At 42.7% G+C, this 17,847-nt stretch overlaps 1 protein-coding gene across 1 annotated transcript; it reads left to right on the top strand.

The window, feature by feature from the left end:
• The first annotated feature begins 4,948 nt into the window (after positions 1-4,948).
• On the top strand, positions 4,949-17,401 carry SLC3A1 (solute carrier family 3 member 1). The gene is made up of 10 exons (XM_062489246.1): positions 4,949-5,357; positions 6,065-6,244; positions 7,150-7,304; positions 8,381-8,506; positions 10,790-10,909; positions 11,627-11,751; positions 12,913-13,111; positions 13,863-14,009; positions 16,056-16,172; positions 16,961-17,401. The coding sequence occupies exons 1-10, from the start codon at positions 4,964-4,966 to the stop codon at positions 17,399-17,401; spliced, it is 2,004 nt and encodes a 667-aa protein (XP_062345230.1). The 5' UTR covers positions 4,949-4,963.
• Positions 17,402-17,847: the final 446 nt, after the last annotated feature.

Genomic DNA, 17,847 nt, shown 5'->3' with positions numbered 1-17,847 from the left:
TTATACTTATGAAAAAGCAAATTGTTTGCAGGAAGGCCTGTCTTGATGCACTGAGAGAGACGGAATAAATTTATGTGGAGTACCATATATATCTGTGATACTGTATACTTCCTGCAGGTGGGGAAGCCAGGGCACTGTGAAAAGCTGTACATCTTGTATAGTATGGCAGTAGGTGTGCTCATGTAGTGACAGCTGTTGCCTGACAGCCCTTTCCAATAAATCCTTCATCCTTTCACAGGAGGAAGGCGCTTTGTGCTCAACAGACCAAAACCTGCTTCTAAGATTCCTATTCAGTGGACGTAAATCATTCTCAGAGACAAGCCCTGGCAAAGGCAGATGTAGGTGGTGGGGTGCTGTCTTGCTGGAAACCCAAAGGATGGATGCGATGGTGATGTAGTGTGATACCATTTTATTTAACTTCTCCTTGGCTTCCTGTTGGGCTGCCTGGCTGTTCTGTCCGTATTGCAGATCTCCCGCTTCAGGGATGTTTCAAGTAACACAAGGTCACTCTTGAGTTACAACCATCCAAACTTCAACAGTCTGCCATGATTTAATACCATGCTGAACCTCTCCAGCTCATACAAGGGGAAGAGCAAGGTCTGGGTCTCTTGTTGGGAGAGGTTTTGAGGAGTAGGCTGGAAAAGAAAATCCTTTGGAAGTTGTCATCTTCTAGGACAGAAATGGGGCAGATGAATGCCATAAAGGGAAGAGTGTAAATTGAGCCCAGTGAGCTTCTTCCTGGAGAGGTAACAAACCTGGAGTTTGTCTTTCTGTGGATTGTATGTAGTGTTTTGACCTTCTGTGGAGGAAGCATCCAGAGGAGTCAGCACGGCCTGCTCTTGTTCTTGCAGCTATGATAGCAGCAGAAATTAGTGGATAATTGTTGCCATTAAAAATAGTGGGAGAAGCCAGCCTTGCTGATCAGCCGTGGGGGCAGGGGCTGGGTACCTCCTTTCCCTGAAACCTACCCCTGAAATGTCACATGAGCCGAGCAGTAGCTAATTGCAGCGTTTATAGTGACATTAACCTTTAATCACACAGTCCATTAGTGGACTAAGAGCACTAAAAAATTAACAAAACCCCCACCAAACCTTGTCACCATGTCCTGTGCAATTAGATTTTGCCACCCCCAGGACTTCAGGTTGATGGCAGAAACTTCAAACATGCTCATGGTGAAAGATACTGTGTCAGAAACTTGTTCCCCTGGACCTTCTCTCTCTTGACAGCCGCCCTCCAGGTCAAGGGAAGCTTTTCTTAGTGCTGAGTGAAAGGTGGCTTTAAAGGTCAGATAATCCATCAGTCTTGTGGGAACTGCTGAGGTAAAGCCACTGCTGATGTGTCTGCCTTTTTTACATACCTGTAAATGTGTCCCCAGTTCTGTAAATCATGAGGTTATATTTAAAGTGCATTATGTCAGACCAGTTCCAGTGGCAACAAACCTTTTAATGAAAAAGCATAAAGCAAGAAAACTTTTTAACAATAAATGTCTTCCTACACTTAGCACATTAGGGTGCATAATCACCCCTCTGCATGGTTTTCAGTGTAATATGTGTGGTATTGAGGAACTGGCAAGCTACTTGGCATTTGTAGAGCATCAAACAGTAGATGACTAAGTCAGTCAGTGCATCTAAATAATTATATATAAGAAATACTTGTGAAAATTAACCCCTCCATCTTATAGAAATAACCATGTCAATCTGTGTGGAGATAGCAGCTATTACTGCCCACATACAGATTGGTTTTGTTTCCCTACCTAACCCCGAGGTAAACAGAGTAACTGGCACAGAATATGAAGTGTTTTCTTTACTACTTAATGCCTTTCAGTGGATTCTGCTAACACAGTTGCACTGGCTACTTACTCCTGCTAAACTGTAAAATAGCTCAGGAGGGAACCATTTAAGAATTCCTTGAGAGCAAGCCAGATGCATAATGCCTGCATACATAAAATATATTTTAAAAGGAAAAAGTTAAAGCTCAGTGGGAATTGTTGGTGATCTGCCTTTCTAAGATGAAGTTTATGTTATTCCTTTATCAAATAATTTTAAGGCAATCGACTCCTCAGGATGAGGAGAGGGGGACAAAATAGGTCTCTGATAACAAAGTACCTGTGTGGTTTTATTTTTTAGTCTGTGAGGAAAATCATACGGGAGACAATACCAGATTCTTGGGTTCGTTCTCCTGGGTCTGTGATAGTTGATCATCCAGGCCTATTTTAAGCTCCTTGGCAGTATATTTTCTCCAAGCTTTCTAGAGGTATTTTTAGTATTTAAGGCCCACGTGTCTACCCTAGGTGTACCTGTGTTCCGCTGGTACCTGCTTGTGCTTTAGCTCACGTCACGGAGCAGGGCAGAGCTGGTGTGAGACGTGGCCACAGTGTGGCTGTGAGCCCGCTCCGTCCGGCTCTACACACTGTGTGTTCACAGCACTGCCACTCGGTAATTTCCAGCATGGCTCGTGTGCTCGATTGCAACCTCGCCGTGACTGTGTCACTGGATCTTTGCGTGCCCTGCAGCCAGCGGAGATGGCACGCATGGATTCATCTGGTTTCTTCTATCCATGGCCCCTGCCTCCTGCACGCTGCATTTATCTACCAGAGCACTATAATCCTCCTCTTTTCACCCAGACGCTTGGCAATTAAGACACGATCTGCCCTACTTAAGGTATAAATAAGCCTTTAATGTTACTTGGGGATTACATTAGGACACGAGGGGCTCTTTTGAAGGCAAGGCTTTTGCACAGCGGGATTCACAGAGCAGGCTGCTCTGGCAAGATGCTCGAATAAGGGGAAAGGAATGGTTTCCCAACCATACATACAGAGAGCAGTGGCAGCTTCTGACTAGTGAGATACCAGAGAGATAGTGAGCTACTACAGAGATAAGTTGGCCTTTATCAGTTGTAAAAGTATGTGTGTCAAGGATAAGCTGCCTGCGTCCTTGGATCAAGTAAACCCTTCCACACAGGCAATCATAATAGGAAAGTTTGCTGGCTTAAAGAAAAGAGATGGGAGGGAGCTGAAACACTCACTTGGAACTAGTTTCCCCTTTTTGATTCCAATAGTATTGGTGGGTGTAATTCTCTGCACCTGACTATGCCAAGTCTCCTTGGCTTATGTGACCCATGCATCTGTGGCAGATGGCTGTGTTTTGGCCATCATTTGCTCTTGCCTCTGACTTGCTTTGCTGTATTTGGGTGACTGAGGGAGCTTTTGTGTATGCAGGAAGATGGTACTTTTAAACCTCTGAGTTTGGGGGGAGGAAAAGCAAGCTGGGGAGTAGCAGGTCTTGAGGTGTAATTGATGCAGTCCAAAAAAAAATTTCTGTATTTACGCATTTCCTACTTTAATTACAAGGTAAGTTGTTGAAATGAAACTATTGAAATGGAGCGAGGAGTCACTGGCATTGTGCTGAATACCAGTGTATGCCCCGAGTGCACAATGCCTGCCTGGAAACTTTACAGCTTACTAATACGATGATGTTAAGACTGTAGAGTCATTAAATGGGAGTGAAACTGTGTCAAGTAATTTCCCACTTCTGGATTTCCTGGCAATACTGAATTACAGGCACTGACACCACAGCTGTTATCTTGGATGCTCCCACAGCTGCCTGACACCGCACAGGCTGAGGTTGCTGCTAGGAACTGCTGTTAGGAAGAGGAAGGATTAAAACTGTCAGCATTAAATACCTGTTCTTAGCTCAGCTACTGAAGAAATAACACATTTTTGAGTAATTTGAATATTGCATGCTGGAATTTTTACAATCCATAGATTATAAACTTCTTTCATGGCTTGAGGCAAACATAATAAACACTTTTTTTGAGTCACAACCCAATCTTGTCTCCACTGCGGTTGTCCTTGAGCTTCCTTAGGACCCTGACCCTATGGTCAGAGGTAGGAGTTAACTTTACAGGTGACAGGGCAGGTCCTTGGTGAATCTGTATTGCTCTGTGTGTCCTTTGGTATGCTGGGCAGGGGGCAATGGTTGGGAAGGGATGTCTTGATGCTGACTTCAGGCACTTGAAGTTTTGTGCAGACTTCGGGCAATGCTTTTTCCTGCCTAGAGGTGTAGAAAAGGGAGGAAAGAGGGAGAAAGGAAAGGTTGTGGGGTTTTTTGTTTTTGTTTTTTTTTGGTTTTTTGGTGTTGTTTTTTGGTGGGTTTGTTTTTTGTTTTTTTTTTTTGTTTGTTTTGTTTTGTTTTGTTTTGTTTTGTTTTAACGGAGAATAGATTTTAATAGTGAGTAGTGTTTTTTTTCTCTTGAGTTTTGCTTGTGCCTGTGCAGAGCTATCCTGTCCTGCCCCGGGGCTGGCTGTGGGCGTAGCAATCCACCCCACATCCCCACAGTGAGTCGCTGGATCGGTATGTACCACAGCAGTTATTCGTACTTAGTTGTTAGGAGTTCGGGGTGGGCTGGAGGGGTGAGTTAAACTGTGAAAAAGACGAACAACCAGCCTTTGAACCTTTTCTTCTTAGTTTGTATTGTTTTGTTTGGGCCAGTGGTTGCCAATGCTTCATTCTCTTGCTGTCTGTGTTTAAATTAGCCATATTTGGACTGCTTCAGGCAGGGGAGACTATCACTGGAGAGCTGCATATTTACTAGATCTGATAGTGGTAGAACCTGAATTTCCCCCTGCTGTCAAAGGGAAGAGGAGTGTGATGTACTGGAGAGAGCAAGAGTAAACATAACTGTGCTCAGCTGGTACTAACAGTAGGCTTTACTCTCCAGGAGGACTGTCCTTTCTTGTAGCATTTTGTTATCTTGCTGAAGATGCTGAATATGCAGAAAATCATGAGCCCTTTGCTCTTTTTGTCCCTTTTTGAACTTTGACCAGTTGGTCAGGATTGATTATCAACCCAGAATAGCTAATTGCACTGGTTCTCATTTCACTGAACAAAGGTGCTGTGGCCAGTCTCCAGGACCAGACGACCTGTCAAGTAAAGCAGCTGAGGTGGAAGCTAGGAGCTTACCCATGGAGCTGAGTGAGAAGGCTGGTGTGGAGAACAATGGGTTTGTTCAACATGAAGCTTTTGAGGGCAAGGACACAGACAGCAGTAGCCAAGAGGTGCCAAAAACGTGCAGTGTTGATGTGGACCCAGTGGCTGTGGAGGAGACAGTGTTGAAGCCTTATGCTGGGATGCCAAAGGAAGTCTTGCTGCAGTTCTCCAGCCAAGCCCGCTACAGAGTCACCAGGGAGATCCTCTTCTGGCTCATTATTGCTGGCTCCATTGCGCTTGTGTGCGCTACGATTGCCATCATTGCTCTCTCTCCAAAGTGCCTTGACTGGTGGCAGGCTAGTCCTATTTATCAGATCTATCCTCGTTCCTTCAAGGACAGCAACATGGATGGGAATGGGGATCTGAAAGGTGGGTTAGTTTTCATTCTTGCTGTGTAACAGTTGTGTGTGCATGAGTGTATATAAAAAACAAAACCTGTGAGAAAGTACAGTCCAATTGACAAAGCCACCTTAATGGAAGGAAGTAAGAAAAGTTGTCAGACAGCATTAATAGCAGTCCACATTGTCGTGAATAAATCCAGGAGCTGCTTGCTCAAGTTAAGTCTAAGCCTGGAATTAGAAAGGAGATTGAGAGATGATGCTGAGAGCAAGCAGCATCACAGCTGCTACCAGTCATATACCTCCACAAAACTGAGGCCAGTCAGGAGGATGAGTGGTGCTGAGCACCTGGTCATCTTTGGTGGCTGCTCTTCCTAAGGAAAACTAAAACCGACAAAGAGGTGAGAAAGATCTGTTAGTTCTTGTTTTCTTCACGGTCAGTGTGTTTTCAGCTCATAGGAATGCATGCAGATGGAGCACCTGGTAGCAAGGAAGCAATACCACTTATCAGTAGCTGAGCTGAGACTGCCCTGCAGAAAGGGAAGGCTCAACACCAAAACTGACAGCGCATTTCTAAACAAGAAGCGATAGCCACACTGTACAGTACTGGCAAGTGAAGGGCAGAAGCTGTTTCTGTGGTTGCATACCATAGTAACGTGTCAAGAAGATTAAGGGACCTGTGTGCAAATAAAAATATTTAGGTTTTTTCTGAACAGATGATGACTTTTTTTTTTATAGGTATCCAAGAAAAACTGGACCATATTACATATCTGAATATAAAAACTATCTGGATCACCTCTTTCTTTAAATCCCCTTTAAAAGACCTTGGATATGGAGCTGAAGACTTTTATGACATTGATCCCATTTTTGGATCAATGACAGATTTTGAGAATCTGATTGCAGCCATACATGACAAAGGTAAGCTGCACATCCAAGCAAATCAACTCTGTTAAAAAGATGGACCTTATAGAGACCTGAGTTTGTGCACCTGGCAGTCCCCCCATGGTGGCATTGAGCAGGAGCAGATGGAGCTACCAGCAAAGGGTACAAGCTCACAGCAACGTGAGCTCCGTGATTGCTGTTTCCTGCCCTTTGGCTCTGGGGCAATGCTGAAAGCAGGACAGAGGGAACAGGGAGCTCCAGCAGCAGCACAGGGCAGCTGCATGATCTCTGCAAGGAGGCTGTTTGTGGGTGGTGGGCTGGCACCCATCCATGCTCCCTGTGGGCATTGGAAGGCTGAAACTGAGCTGAGGTGCAGTTCTGTCTGACTGAACATGAGGGAACACACGCTTCCTTCCTGCCATTGCATCCTTGCTTTGGTGCCTTATGCCTCAGACTAAATGTTTGCTCAGGTGTTTCTTGTTACAGCTTTTTGAGCTGAACAGAAAATGGTTTGCCAGGCTGAGAATATTTGAGGTGTCAATAAAATGACTGGTCTTTAGGAAGGTGATGAAGAATTTGTGTTCACTGGTGAAGTGCCTTTTTCACCTGGGAGGTGAGAGACAGATGATGAAGTCAGAATTAGTGAAAGTGGTTCATAGCAGCAGAAATCTGTTCTGATTTTTTTCATCACCCTTCTTTCCCTCCCAAGCTGTGTTCCAGGTTCTTGCAAACACCAGTCATGTCTTAACTGTTTTGGTAGCCTGGTACTTTTTGTGGGATGTTTTGGCCCCCTCCATCACCAGAGCTCTGGCATGGAAGAGCCAAATACCTCTGATACTGCATTGAGAACAAATATGAATGTTGTCTTAAAAGGCTAAATGTAATGTTGTTTGGGGGGGAGGGTTGATGGGGTTTTTTATGTTTTTGTTTTTATTTTAAAGGACTAAAGGTGATAATGGATTTGATACCAAACCACACAAGTGACAAACACCAGTGGTTTCAGCTGAGCCGCAATCGGACTGGGAAGTACAGGGACTACTACATCTGGCAGGACTGCATGCAGGCTGCTGGCTCAGTCATCCCTCCCAACAACTGGGTAAACGCGGGAGGGGACATCATCCCAAGCTGGATGCCACAGAGCAAAAGCAGCTGTAGCATGATTGTCCCAGTGTCCACAGGGTTATAAATGACTGCTGAGAGGTACAAACTGAAGTTACTACATGAGCTAGTACAGATTAAGATTTGAACCAGGTTGGGGGCGTCACTGGAAAAATTCCTACCTCAGGTGGAATTTTTAAAATTACTTTTGTTTCTTCACCTCAGTGTTAAATCTTCATTCATCAAACACACACACACACACACACACACACACACACACACACACACACAAAAGGTTGTGCACAAGTTGTTCACACATGCCCTCTTCTGTGTACGGGTATTCTGCTCTGGAAACTGCATGTCAGATCCTCTGAAATCATAGTTGGTGGGGAAGGAAACAAAACAATGTGATCTTGGCTTTTTTCCTTTTTTCTGGAAAGTGATCAGGCCAGAAAGTGTATTGCCTACTTCAAATAGATTTATTTTAGGTTTCAACTGGTGGGTGCATGATTAGGAACTTGTATGTTCTAAAAACTCAAGGTGGAATTAATATTTTGCACCAATTTGTATAATTTCTCTTTCAACTTAAGAGTCTTAAAAGATTCCAAAAACTAAGCTAGTTCTTATTACAGAGATGGTGATAAAGTTTAACATTTTTAACTTGCTGACTCTTGTTGACCCTTCAAAGGAATAATGCTAAATTGCAGAAAGCACTAAGTTAATTAAAGCTATTTTTAATAAGTTTTAGGAGAACCAACTCCAAAATAAATGTTCCCAGCCATGTATTCCCTTCTATTCCAGATAATTCCCAATGAAAGTTAACTTAATAAAAAATCTTCAAAATTCACACCACTGAACAAGAAATACATGTGGAAAAGCTCAACTAAAGGGACTGCAACTAGTGGCAAAAAGAAATTAAAATCATAAGTGCAAGATCTGTTCAAAATGTAGTCCACTGATTAGGCATTTTGTGCTTTATTTTATGGTTGTCATGCCCCACATTTTAATGTATGCATAGGAGGAAATGTTTGTTTAGTTAGTAGTTCTGATTGTCTCTCTCCCTTGGCTGAGCAGGTGAGTGTCTTTGGGAATTCCAGCTGGCAGTTTGACGACGTGAGAAGGCAATGCTATTTCCATCAGTTTGGGAAGGAACAGCCAGACTTAAATTTTCGCAACCCTGCTGTCCAACAAGAAATCCATGTAAGTATGAAATCCACTGCTGCTGAGCCAACAGCAAAGCAGCTGTTGCAATGAAGCCTGTGCAGAGCTGCTTTAATCACAAAGAAGTTTTTTTTTTTTTTTAATTTGATACAAAGAGCTGTTAATTAGCCAGTCAAATGGAGGGATGGCACCTTGTTTAACAGAGAGATGTTTGCATTTTCGGGAAAGCAGAGGCGATACTGATTTGAATTACAAGGAATGCCTGGGCTTGTCGATAAGGGGGAGATAGTGAGTTTCTATCTGTCTGCAATATCCGATGTCTTTCCAGGGGGAAAGTGAGTGTTTTCACAGTGAGAATGGTGGTGATGGTGCTGCTCGGATGCAGTCTCATTCCTGTCTGCATTGTTTCCTAGTAGACGATGTGGAATTCATTAAAATATGGGGATGTAGGCCTGAATATGGGGAGCCTGATAACTGCTGCTTCCTTCCCCCCCCTTTTCTAAGTCATCCCTCAGCAGATAGAACAGCTACTTCATGTGTTTAATTGAATCCTTAAGCGTTTGCTACTTTGTTTGCTACTGTTGAATTGTGGTGCATTTCTTTGGCGCTGGTCTCCACAGCTGCCCAGTCCTCCTGGGATGGTCTCTGTGGGGCTTTTCCCCTCAAAACATGGGTGCTGCATGAGCTTGAAGAAACAAAACACTTCTGGCCATAGCTTTTAGCTCAAAGCACGCAGTGAGACTGCCTTTGAGACTGGGTCCTTGAAGAACTCTGCCAGGAACCTCTCTGTGTCTTGACACTTTCTTGATGCCACATCTTTCCATTTGCACATTTTTTTTCCCCCCATAGCACTGCACGTGCTTTTTAATGATCCTGGCTAATTACTTTTTAAAATAGTACCCAGCTGCATTTCTTATGCAAAAACAAAACAAAACCAACCAACAAACCAAAACAAAACAAAAAAAACCCACCAAACCCACAAAAAACGTGAAAGCTGGAAAGTTTGTCCTGGTAACACCAACCTTTGGTAAATGTGTATGAGCATCATGTTAAAGAATAATTTTTGTCTAGTGTTTTAATTCAAAAGCCTGCTCCAGAAGGTTAGGAGGACGGAGCAGGAAGCAAATGGACTTTTGCAGAGAAGCTCAAGTCTTTGGTTCAGCAGCACAAGGGCACCCAAGAAGGGGCAAACTCAGCAACCAGCATGATGTGGCTTTCATGTGTAAATAGATGCAGAGTGCTGCCAGTGATGCCCCTGATTGCATCAGTGCTTGATGTTTGCAGTGCTGATACCCAGGTTTGCTTTTGTGCTGAGCACAGGTTTAAGTATGAGCATTTTTGGGTAGGTTCAGTATTGGACAGACACCATATTGAGAGCTGCTGCTTTCAGAATGGTGCTATGAGAAAGTGCAGCTCAGCGAGGCAGACTCTTTATTTGCAAAACAAAAATCTGTACAGCTTGAATGTGGACTAAGTCTACTCCAGCCTGTTCAGACAAGCGTACTCCACAAATTTTTAAAAGCAAGTCAATAGACATATTTTAAAAAAATGTAAAAACAGGTTTTTTCCTCAGATGAAGACAAGTATCATAACTAAAAGCACATTTGCAGACACCACTCAAGAGGGACTGAACTTCGGAGTTTTTTGTTAAAACCAGTGCAATTAAAACTGTAGTGATATAGTTAGTGAAGTAGGATATAATTTTACTAATAGTGACTAACATTGGAATTGATGGTGAAATTTCAAATCAATAGCATTTGTAATTGTTCGATAATAATTTCTTATGTTCCTGCAAATCAACAAATAAGTCTGAAAATAACATAAACAAATTTACATCAGTCAAATAAGAGAGAACAAATATTTTAAGAGTTCTACTGTGTAAAAGAAAATTGGTGGCACAAGGTTTTGTGCAGAATAACATATTCCTTCATATTTGAATCAATGTGTTCTAATTGTGTGCAGCCATGACAAAGGTTCTGTTCTTCAACAACAGCACTTAGTATGAGCCCAGTCGTGTTGATGGATGAGATTAGAAACTGCTTTTAGGGAGCCATGCCCTGGCTTTGGTCTCCTGAATTATGGGAGAAGTTAGAGACCAGTCTTTCTCTTTTTTGTATCAATGAAATAGCAAGACATACTTTATTTAGCTATTAATTTGACCTTAGAGCAACATGATTCACTTTAGCTTCTAGAAAAATTTGAAGTACAAAATAAAAAAATTATGTATTAGCTCATCCGTACAAGTTTAGTTTTCTTTTAAATAATATACTATTTTAAATGCAGTGGGCTCACTCAGACTTTCCAATATTTGCTTTTATCTAGGATATTATAAAATTTTGGCTTGGCAAAGGAGTTGATGGATTAAGTTTCAGCACTGTTAAATTTCTCTTAGAAGCAACACATCTCCGAGATGAGCCTCCAGTGAACAAGTCTCAAAATGGAGTAATGTATATGTTCTGTCTTTGCTTGCTTTCCTGCATTTCCTGTGGAGACAAGAATGCCTGGTTTGACTCTTTTGGGTTTTAATTGTGGCTGTAGGAAAATCAGGTCAGCCTTGTAAAAGCGGGTGTGTCCTGGGCACTCTGCACAAAGAGCACTCACCACAAAGAAGCCCCAGTAAGAACCGGAGCATAACTAGAAAACACTGGTGTAGGCTGTGTGTCACAGTGAGAGGTGACCAGACACATTCACTGTTGGTTATATTACTTGGTTTGCTCTGATAGTGACTTGCTGATGTTCCCAGGTAGTGCCAGCACTGAGACACTTCTCCTGTGGAGCTGGGCATCACAGACAGCTGGCCAGCTCCAGGTGGTGGTGGTGGTGTTGCTGTTGTGTTACTGGATCAAGGCACTGTCCATCTTTCCAGCCTGGTCTGGAGCCACAGCACCTGCTCTGCTCACTGTTCCATGTGGGCTCTGTTGGTTAGTGCTGTGGGTGGGCTTTCCCTGCTGAGGGATGTGATCCAAAATTATCAGTCCTCTGCTCCAGAGCTCCTTAAGTACAGTTCAGCTCTGTGCTGTTAGTGTTAGCATGCTGAACTAATTTCAGTAAAAATTCATGAAATGGTGCACTGTCTCAGGAAAGAATGGTAGGAATTTGGGGAATTCTAAAATCTAAAACACTTGTAATCTAATGTGAAGTGCTGTACCCTGCTTTAAGGAGAGTATCACAGCCTATTCCCAGCTCTACCATGACTACACCACCACACAAGTTGGTTTGCATGACATCATCCGCAGCTTCCGTCACACCATGAATGAGTTCAGCAGAGAGCCTGGCAGATACAGGTAACCAGCACAGCTGCCCAGTTTCTTCTAATATTCATCTCCCTCCTGCTAGCAATAAGATGGTTTTAAAGTAACATAATACACCACAGAAATGCAAATCCTCCAGTGCAGATAGCAGTGTATAGCCTATACTCTCTCTTCCCCAGTGTATGCAGAAAGGAATTGACCCTGTTAGCTCTGCTCAGTCTATGGACTGTGCAAAGCTAAGCAGAAAAGGAAACCATTCTAATCACAGAGATACTAATTATCAACCCTGCGCCTGATTTATTCTTTAGTTTTAGTAGTGTAGTTCAAGTGAGAGACAAAGTCAGAGAGTGTTAAAATCACAGAATGCTTGAATTTGGAAGGAACCTCCTGAAGTTCTCTGGTCCAAGCACCCTGCTTTTTAGGGCCACCTGAAGCCAGTTGCCCAGGAACTTGTCCAGATGGCTTTTGAACATTTCCAGTAATGGGGACTCTACAACCTCCCTGGAAAACCAATGCCAGGGCTCAGTCACCCTGGCTGGTGGAAGTTTCCTGATGTTCATATGGAAACACCTTTCCTGTGTTTCAGTTGTTGGCCCTGGCACTGGGCACCACTGAAAAGAGCCTGGCTCTGTCACCTTTGCACCCTCCCTTCAATACATGGATGAGATTCCCCTGAGGTTTCCCTTCCCCAGGCTAAACAGCCCCACCTCGAAGCCTTTTCTCCTGGGAGAGGTATATCAGTCCCTAATGGCCTTAGTGGCAGACTAAAGAGGCAGGATTACTCCCCTCAGCTCTGGCATCACTCCTCCTAATGCAGCCCAGGATGACATGAGCCATCTGCAAGGGCACAGTGATGGCTCATGGTCAGCTTGGGGACCCCCGGTCCTCCTCTGTGAAGGAAAGCATGGAAATTGCTGGTGTGGACTGTGTGGACCTGGATTCAGAAAGATAAATCTTCAGTCAGATCCTTTAGCCTAGTGTTGACTCTTGTAGGTTTTTCTCCAGCAACTTCCAAGAAATATTTCTCCTTGATTCCTTGTCTGCCTTAGAAAACAGTTTCTCTGTATAAATTTTTTTTCTGATGAGGAGGGGGAAGTGAACATAATTCTTAATGCTCTGTGTCCAAGGTTTTCTAGCTTTATTCTGTTCTGTGTAACCAAAAGTGAGTAAAAAAAAATGTGTATTTCTTTGTAGATTTATGGGTTCTGATGATAATGAAAGTGATGACATTGAAGCCACAATGATGTATTATGGAACGACTTTTATCCAGGAAGCAGATTTTCCCTTCAATTTCAACCTAATTAACATGAAAGATCTATCTGGCAACAGTATTTTTGAAGCTGTCGACTCCTGGATGAAAAACATGCCTGCAGGAAAATGGCCAAACTGGGCAGTAAGAGCTCTAGACCAACTCTCATAGGAAGGGCTTTTTCTTGTAGGTGGCAGAAACCACAGACACACAGAGATTTCAGTGGGATCAGCAGCAGCCTGGACCCCTGGCTGAGCTACAGTCACTATCCTTGCGCAAACTCTCAGCTGCTGTAGTTGGAGTCCTTGGCACTGTCCCGGTCTCCTGCCTTTCAATAACAGTTCCACTCCCAATGCAAGGATGACAGAAGGGAATTTATGATCATGCCTTTCCCTTGGTGTGTCCAATGGCCAAATCACCAGTGAGAATGGAATTGGGATAATTACCTTTGACCATAAACTGACTCACTGCAATGGATTCTGGAACCCGCCCTGGGCCAGGGCAGAGCAGAGCAGGCAATGGAAAGCAGTTAATGTAAAACATAGTTCCTCTTTGCTAGAAAGCATGTTTGGAATGTGCAAAGGATCTTTTCAAAGCAAACAGAGCAGTCCTCACACAGGAGAGAAAACAGCAGAGAACTGTAAGCAGGGAGAGTTGTTATTTGTCATCTCTTCCTCAATTCTTCCTCGTGCTGCTGGCAGGACTTGTGTATTGCATTTTTTGTGGCAGAAGTTTGTAATGGCATCAAAATATAGATAATGGACCTCACAGCCCTGCAAGGGAAAGAAAAGCCCCAAAACATTTACTACCTTGTTAAATTAGTTAATCACTTTCACATATGCACATATGCACAACATTTTATACTGTGTGTTTAACAGAATTATGTTTTCTTCAGGCTGGAAGCCCTAACTCTGCTCGGATTTCAACTCGGATTGGGAAGGAGTACATCAATGTAATGAACATGCTGCTTTTAACCCTCCCTGGCACTCCTATAACTTACTATGGTGAAGAAATAGGCATGGAGAACATTGTATCAGAAAATGTAAGTGAAGAGCATGTAAACAACACTCCTGTTGTTTAGTTCCAAGTAACAGAATATTCAAAAACACAACAACTTCTTTTTTTTTTTTTTTTTTAACCAAACCCAGTCTTTCTCACTGCTTAAATGGTTTCCCATGTTCCTCGTGGCAAACTTCTGTCCAGCATGTGGCAATGGCCAGGCCAGAGACCATAACCAAGGCCTTGATGTGTGTCTGAACTGGTAGACTCAGTTATGGATGCTGATTTCTCTTTCTCTGTATCAGTCTTGCATGGTTTCCAGCACTGTTGCTTCAGCAGAAAGGACAGCAAGTACCAGCACTGGGCCTTGGCCAGAGCTTAGGAGAGGTGTGCTGCAGACATAGGAGGGAAGAGGAATGGAGCCATCTCCTTCCTCCCATGGAAGTGGCCTCATCATTATGTCAGAGTCCATTATTTCCTGGCTGTTATTTAAAGGAAATCAAGTTTCTGATTCTGTCCAAGCCACGGCTGTCATGAGTGTGCCCAAACTCAGAAAAACGGATCTGCACAAAGGGGAAGCTGCTGGTGGCAAGCAGAAATGGCTTTTGGTCATCATGCATAGTCTGTCCCAAAAGGGACCAGCTCATCTCTGCCTCTCCTCACCATATTTGAGTACCACAGAGATATGGTCCTTTGGCAGATGCTGCTTTCCTTGTGGAAAGCCTGTTAGGGAATGAGCCAGCCTCTGGCAAAGTTAGAAATGGCATTGGCTAGCTTTGCATCAAAGGGAAAGAGGGACTTGAAGCACAGGATCATCTCCAGATTTGTCTGATTCAGATGTGAGGAAATGATTCTCTGATTTAAAAGGAAATCTCATTTTCTCTGAGAAAACCCTAGGTCAAAGTATCTCCTGCATTTTCTTGCTGCTGCTGATTACTGCTGATAGAGTGATTCTCTTAAGAAAAGTGGCTCTCCCTGAGCTCCTCAGTGTTCACTCTCTTTTAGTGGCTACCCTGTGGCTCAGGGCTATGGAACAAATGCAAGCCCACCCTTCACTCAGTCTGGAGAAGGTTCCCTGATTAATGGGTGTCTTAGGAAGATGGAGAGTATTTGCTCAGGCTTTAGCCCCAGCATTTCAAACACTTCAAGAGACACTGAGAGAGGTAAAGATGAGAGGCAGTGTTACCAGTGTTGAAAACTTAGGATTTTTTTCCCCTGCTTTTCAGAATATGCTAAAAAGGAGAAACCCATTATTTATAATGTCACAAAGCAAAGTGACAATTTCTTTTGTTAGGCTGCTGCTCTGACAGATTGTATTGAAAAGTGTCCTTTATATGAAAAACAGTTTTCATGGAAAACAAACACTTAAAGTATGTGCAAAATATTTTATGCCCTCTTATATCATTAAATTTAAGTGTCAGATCTTTTGGCAGCTCTTCAGTAACAATAAGGAAGCTTTTTCAGAATTTTTCTGAATTCTTCAAAATGAGAACTTCAGACTTTTTTTACATCAACACTTTTTAATCAGCTAAAAGCTGGTTTTCAATAGTTTTGCACTTGCAAATAATAATTTTACCTTTCTAACACAAACAGTCCTGTCAAAATTGTACCCCTTGCAAATGTAAGCTTGAAGAGTTCTGGGGTGAAAAGTGCAACACTTACAAAAGAACAGACACTGAACAGCAGTCACTTGTTGTTTACTGTTATTTTTATGACATCTCTTCTAAGGACTCAAAACCTTACATATTCATTCTCTACATGTCTAGATATTTATCAGAATATCCTGACTGTCATCAGTAAACTTTTATCCAACCATCTGTTGCAAAGGATGACAACTCTAGTAAGAATCATTGCAATTCCACATTTTACCCAGCAATGCTGTGTCTGAGATGATCCCCTCCCCTCCATTTCAGGAACTGTCTTGGTTCTCATTTTCTCAAATTTTTAGATTTGGACCACAATTACATCCTCATTAAGTTTTAACTTAAACCGAAGAATGCAATACTGAATAGGGGGTAATCTGGGAATTGTGAGAACGTGCTATTCAAAGACTAATTTTTAATATGGTAATCACCACTTTATTTTTTAGGTGACCCTCCCAGAGAAATCCCCCATGCAATGGGATGGAAAAGTTAATGCTGGTTTTACTGAAGGCAACAGCAGCTGGTTACCTGTTAACTCCGACTACCAAAGTGTAAATGTAGAAGTAGGTATCTGCATGTGTGATAAACTAATGGTCTCAAAATATTTTAATGTATCTGTTTTGCTCTGGCTTCCTTTTAGCAGTGAGCATTGGCAGCAGGAACAAACTCAAGGGGAAAAAAAAGCACAAGTTTTATTAGAAAAGGAAATCCGTGTATAATAAGGAGCCTACTTCTACCTATATTCATTTTTAGCAGAGCAGCTACAATTATGATGTTGATGTCTCAATATGTCTCTTTAGCATCCTTTTAATCTTAAATTGAGAAGTGGTCTCTTTCCCCCCATTTCTGTTGCTATAGAAAGCACTGGCTCTGTAACAAGAACTTGACATAGACCAATTCTAACATAAGTAGAGCAGTGAATCAAACAGATTTTGCTGACCAAAACTGAAGGCAGAAAAAAAACTAAGATAGCAGAAATATAAAATGTGAAATGAACCCTGTGACTGCAGTAGACTGGACTCAATGAAAAAGATTCAGTGTCAAGCTTTGAATGGCTGTGGCTTTTTCCTGAATCAACTGTACTGAAAGCAAGCTGTGGGAGGAAGAAATTGTATTAGTGCTGGGGAACTGTTGCGCTTAATAAACTCTGTGTCTGCCACTCCACACATACCAAGGAGGTGCATGAGAAAAAGCATTTTTTCGGTGAAACTTGCAGACATTTGAAGAGGGATAATTGTCAGCACGGAATTCCAATAGGCAGGTTCTCAGCAGCCTGTGTGTGTGTGAGAAGGGAGCTGCCTTTTCTCCCTGCAGTGCCAAGAACTGACCCTGTTGGTGCTGACTGTTGCAGGTCCAGAGCACCTGGTCCAACTCAACCCTGGGTTTGTACAGAGCGCTGACTTTGCTGCGGAACAATGAGCTGCCCATGAACCGAGGGTGGATGTGCCACGTCTGGAATGACAGTAATGTCTTTGTGTACGTGAGGGAGCTGGATGGGTTAGACAGAGTCTTTATGATGGTGCTCAACTTTGGCCAGGGGTCGACAATAGACCTGAAGGCCATCGTTCCTAACCTTCCCTCTGAAGCTGTAATAAGACTCAGTACTCATTTTAGTAATGCTGGTAAAGTGGTCAATACCAAACTAATTAAAACTGAAATGGGAGAAGGCCTGGTCCTTGAATATAAAACAGCAAAGCCTGTTCATACTATGGAAGCTTTTCAAGGGAAGTGTTTTGTGGCAGAAAAAGCTTGTTATTCCAAGGTCCTCAATTTACTCTACATGAACTGTTAAGTAAAGGAGTAGAATACCTGTGCTTTCACATTAATTTAGAAGATATTAGTTTCAGGGAAATGCTAAATGCCCAGTTTTCTTTGGCTTTTAAAACTTTGTGTACAGAATAAATGTCCTGAAAAATCAGATACACAATTGTCTAGTATCTGTATTTGTGATGAAAAGGAAAAAGAATGGTATAAACTCCCCCTTAAGGTCTGTGGAGAGGACAAGTAAAGCTGTTCTAAAAATCTATCCTGCTTAAGCATGTGTTTTTGAGAGGAGAGGGAACAGTTGCTTTCTGGGAGCTGACACTGGAGGGTGCTGGTCTGTAAGTGCTCCTGTGGAATCCCAAGCCTGTGGCAGCTCACAGTAACTTTTTAGAAGTCTGCAGATTTGTAAAACTCATTCCAAAGGGGTGGCCCTATATTTGCTAAAACAGGTGAACACAATCAAGACTAGTGTAT

Source organism: Cinclus cinclus, chromosome 3 (assembly GCF_963662255.1).
Source record: "Cinclus cinclus chromosome 3, bCinCin1.1, whole genome shotgun sequence".
Taxonomy (NCBI): domain Eukaryota; kingdom Metazoa; phylum Chordata; class Aves; order Passeriformes; family Cinclidae; genus Cinclus; species Cinclus cinclus.
Note: the sequence above shows the minus strand (reverse complement) of the source record. Positions and strands in the feature narration are given on the sequence as shown.